Consider the following 17,707-nt stretch of genomic DNA (forward strand, 5'->3'; position numbering starts at 1 on the left):
AACCTAGATTTTAGGGCCGTGCCCTGTGACATGCTTGTAACTGACTCCCATACGGAGTCGTAAAGCCCTCCCTCACCTCACTCGGCCATGCAGGACTGACCTGAGTGTGGTCCCTAAGGCGTTTGTACCGGTGACTCTCCACGGATAGGCTCCACCTCAGACCCAGGCGTGGCAGCGCTTGGGGTGCACAGAACCCACAGTTCTGATCTGTGTTTCCAGTCATGGTAGTTGCTCTCCAGCGGGTGTTAGAGTCTCGTGGGCATTTCAGAACTGGTGTGGGTCTGCTTAATTTCTTGAGTGTGATGATAAGTATATCAAAATGCTGAAACTGTTGAGAAGTGTTAAAAATTTGTTCTTAGAGATATTAACAGCAGTCCAGCAACCAGTTGTGGAGGACTTGTTGATCAGGACTTGTATTGCTTTTTATTATGTAGTTGTTTTGCCTTAAGGTAAAAGCTTAGAGCAAAGAGAACCCAACGGACAACTTCATGTGGCATAGAAGCGTTTCCCTGCATTTATGCAAAGCACAGTGAACCCAGGCAGTTTCTGTCCTGTGCTTAGTAGCTGCAAAGGGCTATTCTGGCCAAGGGTAGAAATTTTTCTCTGGTTTTCTTCTCCACCTCTGACTTTGTTTTGCTTTGTAGGACTACAAAGCTGATGAAGACCCAGCGTTATTCCAGTCCGTCAAGACCAAGAGAGGCCCTCTGGGACCCAACTGGAAGGTACTGGTTGCTGACCTTTCTGACAGGCAGAGTCTTGGCAGCAGGACACTTGACAGGTCCTGAGTCTGGAGGAGCTGGCGACGTTTAAGTGAAAAATAGAAATGGCACAAAAACAGTTTTATTTGCGATAAGGACTCACAGCCAGTTGCAGTTGGCCAGCAAGTCTGTGCTGCATTAACAAACAGAACAGAGCCAGGCTGTCACTTTCAGCATAATGCTATTCTGATAACTCTTACAAGAGACAAGTGATTTAGTCTTTGGGGATTGTAATGTTCTCTTTTGAGACTTGAAGCAGTACAGAAGTCTATGTTAAATGAAGGTTGATAGTTTTAAATTTAGTCTTAGTAAAAACTGAACAAGTTCACCCTCCCCTGGCTCAGGTTCCTGGCCTTTTAATAGTTATATTTTGGAAAGCAGGGCACCAGAGAGCAGTCTTGATGGCAAGTGGTTGTTGTCTAATAAAGAGCACGTCCTTATTTTTATTTGTGGAAGTAAGGAAAGCAGTGTCCAGGTAGTAATTTGAATCACTATAGAAATATAATGGATTTTAAAGACATCCGCTAAACCAAATGACAACCGCTTAGAGAAGGCTTAATGTGTTGATGGCAAATTACAGCTAATTTGACAAGAGAAGAGGAGCATAAAAACCTAAACATGCCCAAAGCAGATTCTCTACCAATGGGATTTTACTTGGTAACCAATCTGTTTATGCTGAAGCCAGCCACGGGTCATTGACAAATGGCGTCGAGGCGCTGTGGCCTGTAGACGGGCATTACCGCAACAGCGCCACAAGAGCCCAGCGAGGGCTCTCCATGGCTGTCGGACTGTTTGGCACTGTCTTGCACATCAGTTGAAATGAAGAATGAGTCTGACTTTCTTCTCTAAGAAATGATTCATAATTATCTTATTTTCACATTTGTTCTCTGAGTAGAGTTTGGTTCGAGAGTCTACCAGTTTAATGGCCATGCCTAGAGACTCAATACCCAGAAAGTGATATATGTCTCTTAGAAATTAAGGGACAAGTTCAGTATATGTATTCTAAATTTACTCTAATGGATTAAAAAAAAAAAAACACCCCTTTCAAGATTTCTCACCTTGAACTTTAGAATTCACCCTGAGTCAGAGGAGAAGCCTTTTCTCTGAGATTTAACAGATTTAACACAGGCTTTGAGAGAGAGAGAGAGAGAGAACTGTGCTGGAACAGACAGGAGGCTGCTTGCGAGGCTGCCGGGGGTCCTCACAGGCTGTCTAGTCCCAGTAATACCGGCTCCTCTTTTCAGGGAATAGTAGGGCGCCGTGAGCTTGAGACATGGAGGTGAATTAAATCTTGCATTTTCTTCACATTGTCAGTTTTTCAAGCATAAACTTGAAAAGGTGGTGCTATATAATGTGGTGGGCTATTTATGTTGGGTGCCTGTCTGTCTTGTAGGAACTCCTAGCCAGTTTTACAAAGGACAGCAAACGTAGCTTGACATTCTGATTTCTACCTGATTTCCAACCTTTGGGAACTAGGGATATGACATGTACTGCTTTTTTATTTATGGTTTTTACCTCTTTAACTAACATTGCTTTGTCTTTTTATTATACATTAATGGTTACTTAAACTTCTTGAAGAGGTTTAAGTTTTAGAAATGTGAATTTTGCATTTTTTCAGGTTGCAGTGTAGCGATTTTTACCCCCTGTGTGTGTGGGGGGGGGGGGTGGGGGGGGGTGGGGGTTGGCGGGGGTTTGAACAGTAGCTGATTTCTCAGGGAGCGTGTGGCTGATAGTGATACCATTCTATCTATTTGTCTGTCAGTTGTTAAACTTGAGCCAGATGATGGCAGGTGCAGCTACTCCATAAGTTGGGTTACTGTTTAACTGGATTTCAGTGAGTTATCATAATCTCAGAAATAACTTAGGTAGTCAAGAATAACTAAGGAACCCATCACTTACTGCTGAGATGGATAATGAAAAGTAAGAAGGATTGACTAGCCAGTAATACAGCTGGAATAGTAGGAACCTAGGGATTGACTTCTCCTGCAGCTGTTCAGCAGACCCTACTTGCATGGCACCAAAGGGAGCCCCATGGAAGGATGACAGCTGAAGGTTTCTGGCCTTCTGAAATACGGGAATAGGGAAGAAGTGCACGGTGCTCGGGGCAGAGGGGAAGGAGAAACCCCGTCGTGGACCCGCTCCCCCAGGGCTGTATGGCACAGTGCTCCGGACCGAGTGCTGCCTTGCCTGGTGGTCCTTGCTGCGCTCCAGAGGCGCTCTGTGCCCCTCCGCAGACCCGCCTTACCAGAACACATTCCAGAGTGCATCCACCGCCCCTTGCACGCCCCATGATCTCTTTGAAACTTCCCTTCACTTACCCCACAGTGGTATTTTCCTTCTGAATTATTGCAGTATTTACTGCTTGTCTGCACCAGACTGGATGAGGGAAAAGAACCTTTTTCTTGGTGCCAGGCACTGTATAAGGTTGTATTTAATCTTCACAATTTTCCTATGGGGTAAATACAGTTCCTTAGTTTTATAGATGAGAAACTTGGCCAGAGAAACGCGGATAATAGTCACAGGAGAAACGTCTGCTGTTTCTGTCATACTTGATTCAGTACTCATCACAGAGATGTATAAGGCATGGAGACATAGCAGATTTTCACCCCTAATCCAGAGACACTGGATCACCAATACGTACCTTTTTGCCCTCCTGTATCATGGCAGGGGTGTGACTCTCTTATTCATGGTATTTGCCAGAATTTGATACTTCTTTTAATACCAGTCATATTTCCAGTGGTCTGGGAAGCTGTTAGGAGACAGTGGCGCTAGGGGAGACCCATTAAAAACCCATCAGGAATCTTACAAGTTGTGAGTTAAATAACTTAACTCTGAAGCGTGCTTCCACATCTTTAAGTTGGGAATGACGACAGAGGATGAGGTGGCTGGATGGCATCACTGACTCGATGGACGTGAGTCTGAGTGAACTCTGGGAGTTGGTGATGGACAGGGAGGCCTGGCGTGCTGTGATTCATGGGGTTGCAAAGAGTCGGACACGACTGAGCGACTGAACTGAACCGAACTGAACTGATGGTTTGTGTGAGAACTAATGAGTGTTATATTCCCAGGAGAGAGGGAGTGGACAATAAACGGTAGCTTTTTCATTGTTGTCATGCTTTTGTCTTTGAAAATAAAAAGTCTCTATCATCTTCTGGACTTAGTGAGATCAGTGAATATGCTACCTTGTTTGGGACATAATTATTCCTTTTCTTTGTCTAGTGTCCAGGGGTTCCCATGGTTTCGGTGTTTGGAGATTGTCCATCACATCCTGGTTCACCTGTCCTTACCCCTCGTGGTTATGAGTGTTTAATGGGTGCTTGACCCAGGGTCAGCTGTAAAACAGAGGCTGCACAGTTTTAGAGCCTTTGCTAGCAGGGGGTCATGGGGTTACCAGGAAATAATAGATTATCATGTATTCTGTATTTGTTAAGAGTACAGACTTCTTTAGTTTATGGTATGATACATAGCTTTTTAATTTTTTTTTAAATTACAAACCTAGAGGTTCAGACTTTAGTTGTATATATATTCATTTGCCTTCTAAAAAAAAGAATTTTTAAAATCTGAGCACATGAATTATATTATGCTATTTAGGTCTCAACACTTGATTGAGTCTGCATAATAATAGAGTATTTTATAACCTGATAAACATTTTTGCTTCAAGGCAAAACCATGCATTTCTCATGGATGTAAGTCTGTTTCTTCTGTGTAGTATTATACATATATGTATGTGTAGATTATACACATCCATATTGTGGTTCATTTTGTGTTGTGATTGGTTGTGATTACCAATACCAGTGACTTATCCATTTACATGTGGATACCTTTAACTTTCCAGTTTGCTTTCTCTGATGGGTGAGGAGTTGTCATGTTAACCAACTGAAACAACACCTTTGAAGATTATAGCATGGTCTAATTTTCTTCATATGTATGTGTGTGTGTATGTATATATGATAGTTAATAATTAGGCATGTTTCCACTGTTTCCCCATCTATTTCCCACGAAGTGATGGGACCAGATGCCATTATCTTCGTTTTCTGAATGTTGAGCTTTAAGCCAACTTTTTCACTCTCCTCTTTCACTTTCATCAAGAGGCTTTTGAGTTCCTCTTCACTTTCTGCCATAAGGGTGGTGTCATCTGCATATCTGAGGTTATTGATATTTCTCCCGGCAATCTTGATTCCAGCTTGTGCTTCTTCCAGCCCAGCATTTCTCATGATGTACTCTGCATATAAGTTAAATAAGCAGGGTAACAATATACAGCCTTGACATACTCCTTTTCCTATTTGGAACCAGTCTGTTGTTCCATGTCCAGTTCTAACTGTTGCTTCCTGACCTGCATATAGGTTTCTCAAGAGGCAGGTCAGGTGGTCTGGTATTCCCATCTCTTTCAGAATTTTCCACAGTTTATTGTGATCCACACAGTCAACAGCTTTGGCATAGTTTCACCCTTAGTGTGTATTAATTATGCAGCCCCTAAGAGGGTACCAGAAGAGCCATTCTGTTCCTTCCAGAAGCTGAGCTCCCCAGGAGCAGTACATGATTAGTTCCAGCCGTATTTTGGGCCCTTGAATGCCTCTGTTCTTGGACAGAGCTGAAGAACTGGGTGTGGAGAGATGGGGTGTCCCACTCGGATGCAAAGAGTGCATTGACAAGATGGGCCTCTTGTGTCTTCCTGACACTGTCAGGGACAGAAACTTTTCTTCGTGCGTTTCACTTGAAGGGTGAACTTGTGATTTCACTTGTACTTGGTGTCACTCCTGGAGTAATTGGACACAAGCATGAAGCACATGTCCGAGTTCTGATTAGTAAAACGGGTGTGAGCTACAAAAATATTAAGTGTGGAGACATGGAAAATGTGACCAATCATTCTCTCCCAGGCAGTAAGCTTTGCTGTCTTTATTATTGTGAAACTTACTGTATAAGTTTAACCTGCGGTTAGTTTAATCTTTTGAACTTTATCCCATGTTTACTTCTTCCATGTGACAGCCTTTGCCCATATAGGAACCTCCTGACTCTGAAACTTGCTGAGTGTCGTCGTCGACGCCCTGCTCATGGCCTTTGGTGTGTCCCGCGTCAGGGACACAGTTCACAGGTTCACACTCCCTCCCTTCTCCCACCCACTTCATCCCCACCCTCCAGACTCTCAGCCTGTAGGCCCCGTGTCCAGCGCGCTTGATATGTACAGTGCTGAGCACAAGGGTCTGTCTGCTCAGCGTAGATACCCAGTAAGTATCCACTGAATTCAGGTTAGCCATCTTAAGTGAACATCAGTGTTAGACACGCCACATACTTACAGAGAACGTAACGCCCAGTGTTGGCCTGTCCACATGGCTGCCACAGTCGGAACAGATGGAGGGAGCGGCTGGGGACGGTAGACGCGGGCTCTGCTTGAGATTTCGGCACGCACACTTGACACGCGTAGTGTGCTCTTCTGTTGATGTTTACTGATGGGTGCACTGGCAGCAGCCCTAGCAGTGTGTTCATTTTTAACTTTTCTTTAGTGAAATCTGGGCTGGAAACTTAACCTTACGAAATCAGCAGCTGAAATTGAGCATTCAAATTGTCTAAAATTGAAAAATTAAAATACGAAGGGGGTGTGAGCCTTATAGAAACTGCTGTGTCCTTGCAAAATGTTAACTGATTAAGTGTAGCGTATATCTGTTCTGTCTTTATCCCGACACATTTTAAATAGGAAAGAGTATATGTGCAGTTGACATGTAGGATGAAACTGCGGAGCACATTTTTAGAAAATGATTTTGCAGAATGCCTTTGGAGTTTCCGCCACCCCCCTTTTACATTTGTGTATGTTTGTCACAGATCCAAGAAACCAGTTCTCGTGGAGTGCACGGGCTGATTGCTCGCCATTCCGGTTAAACACGCTATGTTTTGTTGGATTACGTTGTGTGGCTTCAGTATACGCTACTCTCCCTTAGGCCTTGTCCGCATGCCTCAGAGTAACCTAATATGTGTCGTTAAATTAAAACCATGATTTGAGTTTAGAGGTTCCGTTTATAGTTAGAAACGTGAAATGTAAGGAATTCAATGAATACACAAACTATTTAAATACAATTTTGGAAACATTTCACAACTAGCTGGTACTACAGCTGAAATTCAATCATGTGGAGATGAGGGATTGGGGTTCTTCTGTTAGCCCGTGACTGTTTTTTATAGAACTTCTGATTCTTACATTTGGGTAACCCACCATCCTTTACCTTTTATTTTCAGTTGCTCTTTTCAGTTTTCATGCCATAATCTGTATAAAACTTGTATTTTCATTAAATACAAGTTAATTTTATTTTCTCCTATATTAGGTTAGGACGTGTTAGGGTTGGGCTGGATTGGAATTAGCTGTGAATGATCCACGTTTAGATTATGGCTTTATTTGTTAGGGGATTTTTTTTTTTTTTTTTTCCCAACTGGTGGAAGAGGAAAGAATCAGAAAACATTTGTATTGTTGAAGGCCAGAGAGCAGAGTCTGCCCTGGACCAGCATCACGTGAGTCTCCTGAAGGCTGGGCAGACCAGCCAAAACTCCTTTGGGTTATCTAGATTCTGGAACACTGCTCAGAGTATGGGGTCGTAATATTTTGTCCCATTTAGATTTTTCACATTTTTTAAAGGTTACAGATTTTTTCATAAGAATACTTCTGGTAACTCTAAAGAGTTGATAATATTTTACTCTACGTTTATACCTCATTTTTGCTTTAGAAGTTTAAGATGAGGAAAAATTAAATATGGACTGGACTAAAGTTATATGTTAAAGATCTTAATTCAACTTTTAGCTTTGATTTATAAACCATCAAAAATAGGCAGAAAAACATTTATTGTTGTAATCAAAGATGAATGAAGATTTAAAAAATCCCAGATATTAATAATTTAAGGCAAAGTAAATTGTTGTCCTAAAATACTCAGCTGACAGCAAAAACATTTATTAATAAGTCTTATTTTTTTAAGTGTATTAGTTTTTTCTTGATTGTAAAATGATACATATTCATGAAGTTTTGAAAAAAGTCAGTTGTAGCCTCACCATTTAATTATTGCTATTTGTTATATTCCCTAATTCACAGTTTATGTTGCTATAGATGTTTATGCTATACGAGATACCTATTTATACTCATATTGTGCTTTTTATTCCTTCATGTAACAGCCCGTTGTTTGGAGGGCCTGTGAGGTATTTCCCCAGCGCTTTCGGCGGGTATGGCATTTACTAAGTCCAAGGTTGTGCTGTTGCAAGCAGATCGCAGGGTTGTTATTTTCTTACCTGATGAATTGGGATACATTTCTGAAAGTAGAATTATCAGGTTGAAGTGTATATGGCATCTATATAAGATATAAGCAGCTTTAAGACTTTTTAATTACTTAGTGTCAGACCATCGCCCCCCCCAGAAAGATTTATGCCAAGATTATGCTTTTTTTAACCACTTATAGTCAAGTTCATTATTTTCTGTCATCATTAAGGAATAGAGACTTTTCTTAAGTTATTTTCTTTATTTTGTCACTAGTTTTAAGACCATAGCACAGATGAAGAGGTGAATTGCGTAAGTCATCTTTAGATTGGATGAGATCTCAAATACGACAGATGTTAATAATGTAATATAATAATAGTAATACAGTATTAATAACTGAAAATATATAACTTCTGTGTTCTCATCTTTCTCCAAGGCTCTTTAAGATTATGTTTCTATAAGTCACCTCTGTGCCTTCCCCTTGCGTGTTGATATTATGGAGAATTAGGCCAAGAAATAAGGGCAGCAGGCTGTTTGTTCACTTGTTTATTTTTAAATTGATTTCCATATTCTTCCCTGAACTTTTTTTTTTTTAATAATTGGATAGAAAACCAAAAGCAGATTGACTATACCTTTTATGTCCGTGGACGAGAGCTCAGAGAGCTGGTTCCTTTCTGTCCTATCACTCACAGTTTCTAAACTACATTCTGTAGACCAGTAGATTTTGTCAATTACCAGTAGTTGTTTTAATTGGTTTGAGCAGCCTGCCAAAGTCACTAGGAAGATGTGAGAAGCAAACTCGGGTGATTGTTGGAGTCACGTGTGTGTGCTCTGTTCTTGGAGGCCCGGCTTGATGTAGGCATGTGTGTATTAAATTTAGCTTACTCTTTAATTAGAACCATGCTTTATCCTGCTGTTTTTATAAAATGGGGGGATGGGTGGGTGGCTTCTGAAGAGCTGGTGTTCTAGAAACACCCAGGGTTCTCACTTAGCACAGGCTGTCCAGCGACTTGGAGTTTGAGAACGAAGCTCTCAGTAGCCCATAATTAATAGGGACCTTGGAATGTTCCATTCCTGGAAGGTGTCTTAGGGCTAATTCGTGGTGTATCAGAGGTTCTCCACCGAGAGGACGTTTCAGCCAGATTTGGTGGGCAGGGGGATATTTGTTAAGCCTGGGCATATTATAGAATAAAATGCAAAACTATAGCAAGTTTTAAGATGAGCCATTGGACATGAGGGACATGAGCCTAGCCCCTGCAGCCCTGGGCCAACCCCACCCCTCACACCCAGCTCACAGCCCTGCTTTCAGTGGCACATCAGTGGGAGATAAATAGGTCAAATGGAGCCCAGCGTTCACTTCTACTGGCTGGCGGGGGTGGGGCGGAAAGAACCCCGACTACATTACATAGGTTACTTTGCAACCCAAGCCCCTTACTCCTCGTCTAGCACTGCTGTTTGTTAGGCATATCTCACTGTGTTAAATGCCGTGTTCTGCGTACACCCAAATGTATTTCATGTGAGCGTTGTCACTGACCCTCATTGGATTAGAGCGCACCTCCACACTGGCTCATTGCTTATTGAAAAAATGATCTGTAAACGACCAGCCTTGTCATTGACATTTCAACGAGGCTGGGCCCTGAGAAGCTCGCTGCCTGCTGGGGAAGGCTGTGGACTGACTTGTAGACCCCAGAGCCCAGCTTAGTTAAGTGCAGGGCCTGCAGGTCAGAGATGGGAGTCCCAGGGCGCAGCATCCACAGTAGGTGTCCCTTCTGGCAGAGATTGTTGGTGCCAAGGGCAGTGGTTTCATCATTGGTTTTATACATAGTTACTTTCCTGTCTACCAGCCACCTGTGTCCTCTAACACCTAGCACAGATTGGGTTGTAAATGATGCCCAATTAATACTTGCTGAATTAAACTTGTTCACAAATTAAGGGGGGGTGTGTGTGTATGTGCACACGTGCGTGCACACACACGTACCCATCCATGCTGAATTTTAACATTGTTCTCTGTTTTATGGGAAGGAAATTGGAAAAATAGAGCTATAAGCTAGTCAAGTTTCTCTGTTGACGTAGAACTCACCTACGAAAGGACAGTTTGCTGTACGTAATGTTTGTATTTAAATGCTTGTGGTGCTGCCTCATTGATTTAATCCATGTACCAGGTCATTATTCAGAAGGTGAAATGTTATTACAGAAGACATTTTCTGAGAAAAGATGATCAATCATGCAGGTCTCTACAGAACTTTTGAGTCCTATTAATAATACCAAAGTGGAATTTTTTTCATGTATCATAGAATTCACTTGAAACTGGAACATTATTGAGGGTTTGAAGGGGGAGGTGGGGGGAAGTGAAATGTGGCCTGGTTGCTATGATTGCATCAATGAAGAATAATCTTAAGGCTTTAGAATAAGACCCAGAAATTCATCATTTAAAAAATGCAGGTACCTGTGGCTGGCTGGAAACACTTGCTCACACACAGCGAAGTTGCTGCCAGTGGAGAGCGTGTGAGGGGGGGCGCAGCAGGCGGCAGGGGCGCCTGGTGTGGCCGCAGCCGGTGCCGGTGTCTCGAGTGCTGGGTGACCCCGAGAGCAGTGAGCGAGAAGGGGAGGACCCTTGTAAAAGGCGTGTGCCTTTTCACCCCGTAATTTAGTTTCTGTAGAAAGGGCCCCTCTAACTTGCTACTCTTTTGAGAAACTTTCTTGAAAAGCTGTTTTGCATATTCAAGTTACTCTTTGAACTCTATGTAAGAATAAAGGAGAAAGAGAGAACTAATGCATGCTCAGCTGAGTCCCACCAGCTAAGCACGGAGCGTACATACCCTGCCTTATTTAGTCCTGACGACAGTCCTGAGATATGGCTCTGCTCTTGGAAGTACACCAGGACTGAGCCGGGAGATGGCAGGACAGCCCTTTCCCTCCCCGCCGCCGGGGGTCCCCACCTCTGCCACCTGGGAATCTTTGAGCCCGACCCACCTTCCGGGCTGGACTGGGAGCTCCAGGTGCGGGTCCACGGCTGCCTTTGCTCACTGCTGTGGGCCCCTCCCAGACTCTTTGCTCCAGCAGGCAGGCAGTCCGTATCCTGCACTCGCCCCCGTGGGAGAACCCTATGGTGCACAGTGGGTCCATGGTGAGGACACTGAAGTGTGCGCTGAGCTCCTGGTTCACACTCTCCCCCAGCTCACCCCTCTCCCCCAAGTAAACCTGCTCGTGTGCTGTGCCAGGACAGCCGCCTGTGCTGAGTTGCACCACAGAGATCATCAGCAGTGCTGTGGGTTGCAGTGCCCACCTCCCACCAATTTTTATAATGAAAAATTTCAAAAGCAGTCAAGAAACCAAAAGCAGAAAACTGTAAACGCCTCCACCTAGATTTGACAGTTGTTAACACTTTGTCGTGTTTGTTTTTTCCCTCCTTTTCTGCCTCCTCTCACGCCTTCTCTCCACTCCAATTTTTCTTCTTTTCTTATTTCTGAACCTAAAAATCCAGAGTAAGTTTTCATACTCTTGGACCTAGGGTAACGTGTTTTGAGAATCCAAATTCTAATTGCTTTTTTGTTTTCTTATGAAAGTAAATTATAAACATTTTGTTTTTCCAATCCAGATAGTTCCCCACCCTTTCTCCCTTGCTTTTTTTTTTCCCCCATTATTTTCCCTTTTGTACCCTCTCAACTACATTTAAACTATGAGATATAATTACTTGTGGAAATTAAAGTCCTGACGTGTGGAATTTGCTTCCAAATACTTGGTGATGATAGATGATTTTTGCTACTACATACCTTTTCATGTCCCCTCATTTGGTTGGAAAATACCTCAATTAACAGCAGTGCCCCTGCGCTTGCCAGCGCTAGAAGACAAACTTCCTCATGGTGTTCTTACTGAGGCCCCAGCACATCCACGGTGGGAGTGCGACAATGGCGTTATGAAAACCTCCACATAGTAAAGGCGTGCTATTGACACGATGTGAATAGAATTTGGTACTTAATGTGAAATCCGAATAGTGTGATTTGAGGCAGAGCGCTGTGCCTGTTAAATTGTAGAACCAGGAAGTAGCCTGCTCTGTGGAAGGAGGGTCAGCAGCAAGGGAATGCTGCTGCTTTTGCTAAAATGATTTCAGATTCTCAGGTACCTGAATTAAACCATACGATGTGATTTTCTTCATTGATGTCTGTGATGTTGTTACACAGCAGTCAGTTTTAATCAAGATTTAAATATTCAAGTCGCAATTTCCCATTTTTGATTTTCCTCATCCAGAAGGAGCTGGCAAACAACCCTGACTGTCCTCAGATGTGTGCCTATAAGCTGGTGACCATCAAATTCAAGTGGTGGGGCTTGCAGAGCAAAGTAGAAAACTTCATCCAGAAGGTAAAGCCTGTCCCAAACGCTGTGACTAAGTGTGGGTTAAGACTGGAGGTAGCCGTTAGTGGGGTGTTGTCTCTCTTGCCACCTTTTCCTTCTCATTTGGGTGAAATTCTTATCCCAGTATAATGCCTCTCTGCCCTCCTTTTTCTCCCTACAAACAGCAAAATCAGATACCAGCGGAGGTTTTAAGGGGCTTTCTCTGGGGAAGAGCAAAGCATTCTTTTTGTGCCAAGTGCTTTCCTGATGGCTTACCTGGCTCTTCTGTGGGGAGCCCTTTGCATGTCCCCAAGGGAACCTGGGTCCCGGCCCTGGCTGGAGGGGAGAGGCCAGGGCCTTGCTGTTGAGGCTCCTCTGTTCCTGGTGGGCCTACGGCCCCCCCCGCAGGTCTCTCTGGATGGTGCTGTCTGTGAACTTCACACTTTCTGGTGGGACGTCCTCCTCGGAGGTCCTCACTGGGAATGGTTACGCCGAAACTGCAGTGACATGACCTGAGGATCCTGGTTCTCATTACCTCTTTTTTATGTCTTCATTCAAGAGATAGTAACACAAGTGCTTTGATCTAGAAAAAGGGGAGAATTGCAGTTGCATAGATACTCGTGATTGTAATCTTGTAGGGAATATGAAAGTTTCTTTGGTATTTAATTTTCCTGTAGGGTGAATAATTCATAGATGTCTGTGAATTGTCTCCATTGTCATTATTTAGAAGCCCCTGTGTTATCTTGGAACTTCCCACAACTAGTTGTATCTGAGTTTCACCATAACTTCTACTTTTAAACTGTAACTGCTCTAACTTTAAAAGGATCTTAAATTATTCCTAAGCCTGCTTGCAATTGGCCACAGCAGGCACTATGAACACTGGCTCTCTTTCTTTCTCTTGGATCAGAATAATAGGTTAACAATCCAGTTCTGATAAAGAAGTTACACATATAATTGATGAGGTCCCTTCTGTTGATGGGAAAAAAATTTTAAGTTGAAGATTGTCCAGAAGTATTAAAGTACTCACTGTTCGTTGCAGTTTTCTCTCTTCTCTGGAAAGTGTAGTAAAACTTAAATAATCCAGCAGTTAAAGCCACGAATTACATACGTTAAAGTCACTAATTTTATGTATGCACACACACACACACACATATATATACCTATTAATAGTAATACTAGAGCAGGAAAATTAATGGAGAGTATGTAGTAATTCTTAATTTAATAAAACATCTTATTCTGAAGAATCCAATTCTTTCAGTACCTTCTGTATTCCGCCTCACAGTATTTCTTTGAATTGCAGGGGAAAATGACAATGTATGGTTCTGTAGCAGAAATCAGATTGACCTTAGGTCATTGACATTAGAAAAATGTAAAAATAAGCTGGGTCTGGCGGGAGCTCGTGTTGGATCTGAACGTGTCTACCACGTTTTTTACAGTTTCTGACAAATCATTCTGCCTTTGCAAGGAGAATCCTTTCACATTTCTCAGGGAGATTTTTCTTTTTATTTTGCTTTACAAAATGTTTATAGGATGGAATTAAGATTTTCACTAATTGAAACAGTGGTCTTTTCAAGCCAAGAATATGTCATTTCATGGGTTAACTGGGGCATATAAAGCAAAAAATGTTTTTAATGTTAGAGTTTTGCCATCTTACAATACTTTCTTTTGTTTTAAAAGCAAGAAAAAAGGATATTTACAAACTTTCATCGCCAGCTTTTTTGTTGGATTGACAAGTGGATTGATCTGACAATGGAAGACATTAGGAGAATGGAAGATGAAACTCAGAAAGAACTAGAAACAGTAAGACTTCATTCTGTGGAAATTCTCTGATTTCCCTTTTCTAAAACTGTGTCCATGCTTAATAAGTTTAGATTTAAAATGAGGGCACGTGTTATTGAAAGCCATTTCTTCCTGTCTGTATCCTTGTTAAACTCTGGTTTCTTAGACACTAATATCTTTCTATTCTGATTTCTCTTTTGTTGAGCATCTTTATGCAAGTAGACTAGAACTCTGTTGATCTAGAATTTGTTACCCGTAAAATGTCCACTGGTTTTGTATTCCCTTGCACGTGCTGGCTCTCTGTGATGGTGCCTGGTTCACAGTCCTTTTAGGCATTCGCTTAACTTGGGCCAAGTTGCCTCTGTCATTTTATTATCACAATAGGTTATTACCGCGAGTACAGTAAGTCCTAGTTCCCTCTTCTGTAGCCAAGATAGGAAAGCTAGTGGTATTGTCACTGATTCCAGAAGTGCCTCCTCCCTCCCACAGCCAGTAATGACTCCTTATTGCTTACAAGCTTGGGGCAGAAATCCAGGTGTTCCCTGGGCTGGAGGCCTGCAGGCCACGTCTCAGAAAGTGCAGCCCACCCCAGCTCCTCCCCGCACCTGTGAGCCAGCCCTGCAGCTCGCGAGCACCCCCTTCCTCCCAGAGCAGATGGTTCTTCCCCACCTACTCTTGCCTGTGTCTGGTTTTGCTTTTGCTCTGGGCTGCGCTTCTCAGTTGAAAGTAAGGCCCCACGGGGAAGACGAACGCAAGGGATGTCCAGCGAAGGCTCGTGGTTTCCATGCAGTCATCCAGAGTTCTGCCAGCAGTCCCAGTTTGGGAAGCCCCGCAGGCAGGAGGGGAGTATTTGACGAACGCCTGTGTGTGAGGCAGGAACTCCATTTAATCACAGGAGACTGGCAGCAAATCAGGTTCTTTGGCACAGAAGGAAATCTATTTGTCTGGCACATAGCATTGTAAAGAATCTGTGTTTAAAATTGCTTACTCTTGGTGATTACAGCAGATCTGCTTCTAATTAGCTTTATACAAACCTTCTGAGAGGACTAGCACATATTTTCTTTATAAGGCAATAAAATGTTTTAACCTTATCTTATATGTAAAGTAAACTTTAAGCAGCCTCCAGCTTATGAATGGATTTTGTTCCAAAAGTTTTTAAGTTCAGTTTTTGAAATTTGGAACATATTTCCCCCGTAGTAACAACATTATAAATCAGGGTTTGGTTTGCAGGCCAGCCAGTAGAGACCTTGCCGACCTCAGTTCCTCACACTAAACGGCATGGCTCTGAGTTCTTGGCCTTGGGAGCGGGGTGATAGGATGGCTAGTACAGAAGACCGCCCCTTGCCCGTATTTCTAGGCTGGCCCCAGGCGGGATGTTTAAACAGGCGAGAGTAAGCTAAGGGTGCTTGCTATCTTCCTGCGATGCCTCTGTCCCACATCTGTCGTGCTGTTTCTCTTGAGTCAGACGGCCTTCTCTAAGCAGCGCCCCTCACCACCACATGGTCTCGGCCCCTTTCCCCGCCTTGCCTGGTTCCGCTCCTGCCGGGTGCTCCAGGCTCCGGAGAGCCGCCAGCTCTGCCTCCAGCCCCTCCAAGCCGCGGGTGTCAGCTGAACCCTGAAAAGAAAGACCAGCGTTACACCCTCATCCTTAGTAAGCTTTGGTATCTCCAAAAAGGGATTTGCCACCACCAGTTAAAAAACCGAAAACGGACTTCCTTGTGCTGGTTTGAACTCTCAGGCAGGAGGCTTTCTTTTGATTTCTGTGCTGAGGCCCCACTCCTATCATGAGGAAGGGTGGTGATGGCCAGAGGGTAGTGGGCGGAGCCCTCGGGCAGACGGCTGAGGCCGCCTCTTTACCAGGGGGGCGCTCGCTTCCCTGTCAGCGTTTTAGTCTCAGACACCCGAGCGCAGCGCCGGCAGGAGGTGGTGCCTGTGGCGGACCTGCAGGCCCAGCTGCGTCTCCAGGCACACCTGTCACTCGTGAGTTGGGAATTGCACTTGAAAAGAAGGTGTCAGACAGGTAGTCACACAGAAACCCAGCTTATCAGAAAGCATTGTGATTGTACCCATGTGGCCTAAACCGACAAATTCCCTCATAAAGTGGGTAGGAATCTGTCCTTGGTTCAGGGTTGGGAGTCCATGGCAGTTTCTTTGTTGAAGTATTTCAAAAATACTTCAAGTCAGATTTCAGGGTTAAGTGCTGGTCATCTTAATGTTAAATCCCACATAGGTTATTTCGCTCCAGGTCACCAGGGACAGCTTTATTCCGCATCACGTTGCTGCTGCTCTGAGCCCTGACGGTTGGTTTGCTGGCATCTTCTCAGAGTGCCTACCCAGAGTGCTTAACATTTCCACGTCCTCTTCACCACCGAGGCATTTCCCCTTTCCTTGAGGTCTTGTTTCCCTGACACCTGATGGTAGAATTTGATGTGTTGTAGTTCTTTTCTTAATTCTCAAATATTTTAAGAATTGGATTTCTTTCAAATGGGTTTTGGCCCTGGAGAGAAGGCAAAGCATCTCTGAGAGGTCAGGCATGAGAGGAATGCCCGTGTTTGTAATCCCACAGAGAAACACTGAGATTAGGCCCAGCAACTGAAGGAATACTTAGGGCAGCTTTAGGCTTGTTCTTCCCTGGCCCTTCAGGGGAGGGTGGTGGGAGGGGTGGAGCTTCCTTTCCTTGATTTTCTCATCGAGCTGTGAAGTCTGTCCTTCGTGATGCACCCTTGTGTTCTTGTTTCTCTGTGCACTGTCCTTCTGTGCTCTTGTTCTTCCTTCGCCTCCCGCTCTTGAATAAACTTCCCGTGAAGAACTCCTCTGAGGGACACTGGTCTCAGAAGCCAGAGGTGGCCACACCACACGGCTTCCTCTGGTCCAAGGACTGTGAAAAGGGAACCAGACCATCAGGGCATTTTCTCACACTGTGTTGGTGAGCAGTTCGCTCACCCTGGCCATCTTTGATAATTTCACATCATCAGTCTGCAGGCTTTTGTTTCCTGTTTCCGAGAATAGATGTTAACATGTTTTTTTGTGCTGTGTAAGAAAAAAAAGCCTTTTGCAAGATTTTCTTTGGATCAAGGTAACTAGAATGGCCTCAGAACTTCATTTTTGACGTGGATATCTGCTTGTAAACAGGCAGCGTTCACTTCACAATCTCTTCAAGATCTTTTTCTCCCTTTCCTTACTAACCCAATGTAGAGCCTGTGATTTCAGCAGCTCACGATTTTATTTTACATTTAGATGCGTAAGAAGGGTTCCGTCCGAGGCACGTCGGCTGCTGATGTCTAGATGAGTCCCCTGTAGGGTCAGAGACAATACCAAACTGTGTAAGTGAAGACCTGGGTGAAAAGAATGTTTAAAAACCAGAACCTTTTTGGTAATGGGTAGTTAACTTGCTGAATAGAGACAGTGTGTTAAATGTGGTTTAATTTTTAGAATTTAAGAGAATTTAATATATGTCAGACATTGACAGTGAACACGAGTTACTATTGTATAAGAATTTCATCTGTGGAGAAGGTTGAATGTAGTAATCCCAAGTTAGTTCTTAGTGTTGCAGGTTAGAATCCAGCTGCCAAGCACACTCACTCACCATGCAGCTAATTTCCCATCGATAGCC

The 17,707-nt window shown here is 43.6% G+C and overlaps 1 protein-coding gene across 4 annotated transcripts in view; it reads left to right on the forward strand.

Annotated features, from left to right (window-relative positions):
- Positions 1 to 17,707, forward strand: part of PITPNB (phosphatidylinositol transfer protein beta) — a 61,392-nt gene that overhangs the window by 40,781 nt on the left and 2,904 nt on the right. Inside the window, exons 8-11 of one of the 4 annotated variants that reach the window (XM_006067672.4) lie at positions 645 to 722; positions 12,232 to 12,342; positions 13,993 to 14,115; positions 17,332 to 17,417. In XM_006067672.4, coding sequence (XP_006067734.1) covers positions 645 to 722; positions 12,232 to 12,342; positions 13,993 to 14,115; positions 17,332 to 17,379 — 360 coding nt within the window. In that variant the 3' untranslated portion in view covers positions 17,380 to 17,417. Of the gene's footprint in view, positions 1 to 644; positions 723 to 12,231; positions 12,343 to 12,723; positions 14,116 to 17,331; positions 17,418 to 17,707 lie in introns of those variants that run through there. The other 3 variants (XM_044930643.2, XM_006067671.4, XM_044930644.2) reach the window with 3 other exon arrangements.

The sequence above is a fragment of the Bubalus bubalis genome, chromosome 17 (genome assembly GCF_019923935.1).
Source record: "Bubalus bubalis isolate 160015118507 breed Murrah chromosome 17, NDDB_SH_1, whole genome shotgun sequence".
Lineage (NCBI taxonomy): Eukaryota > Metazoa > Chordata > Mammalia > Artiodactyla > Bovidae > Bubalus > Bubalus bubalis.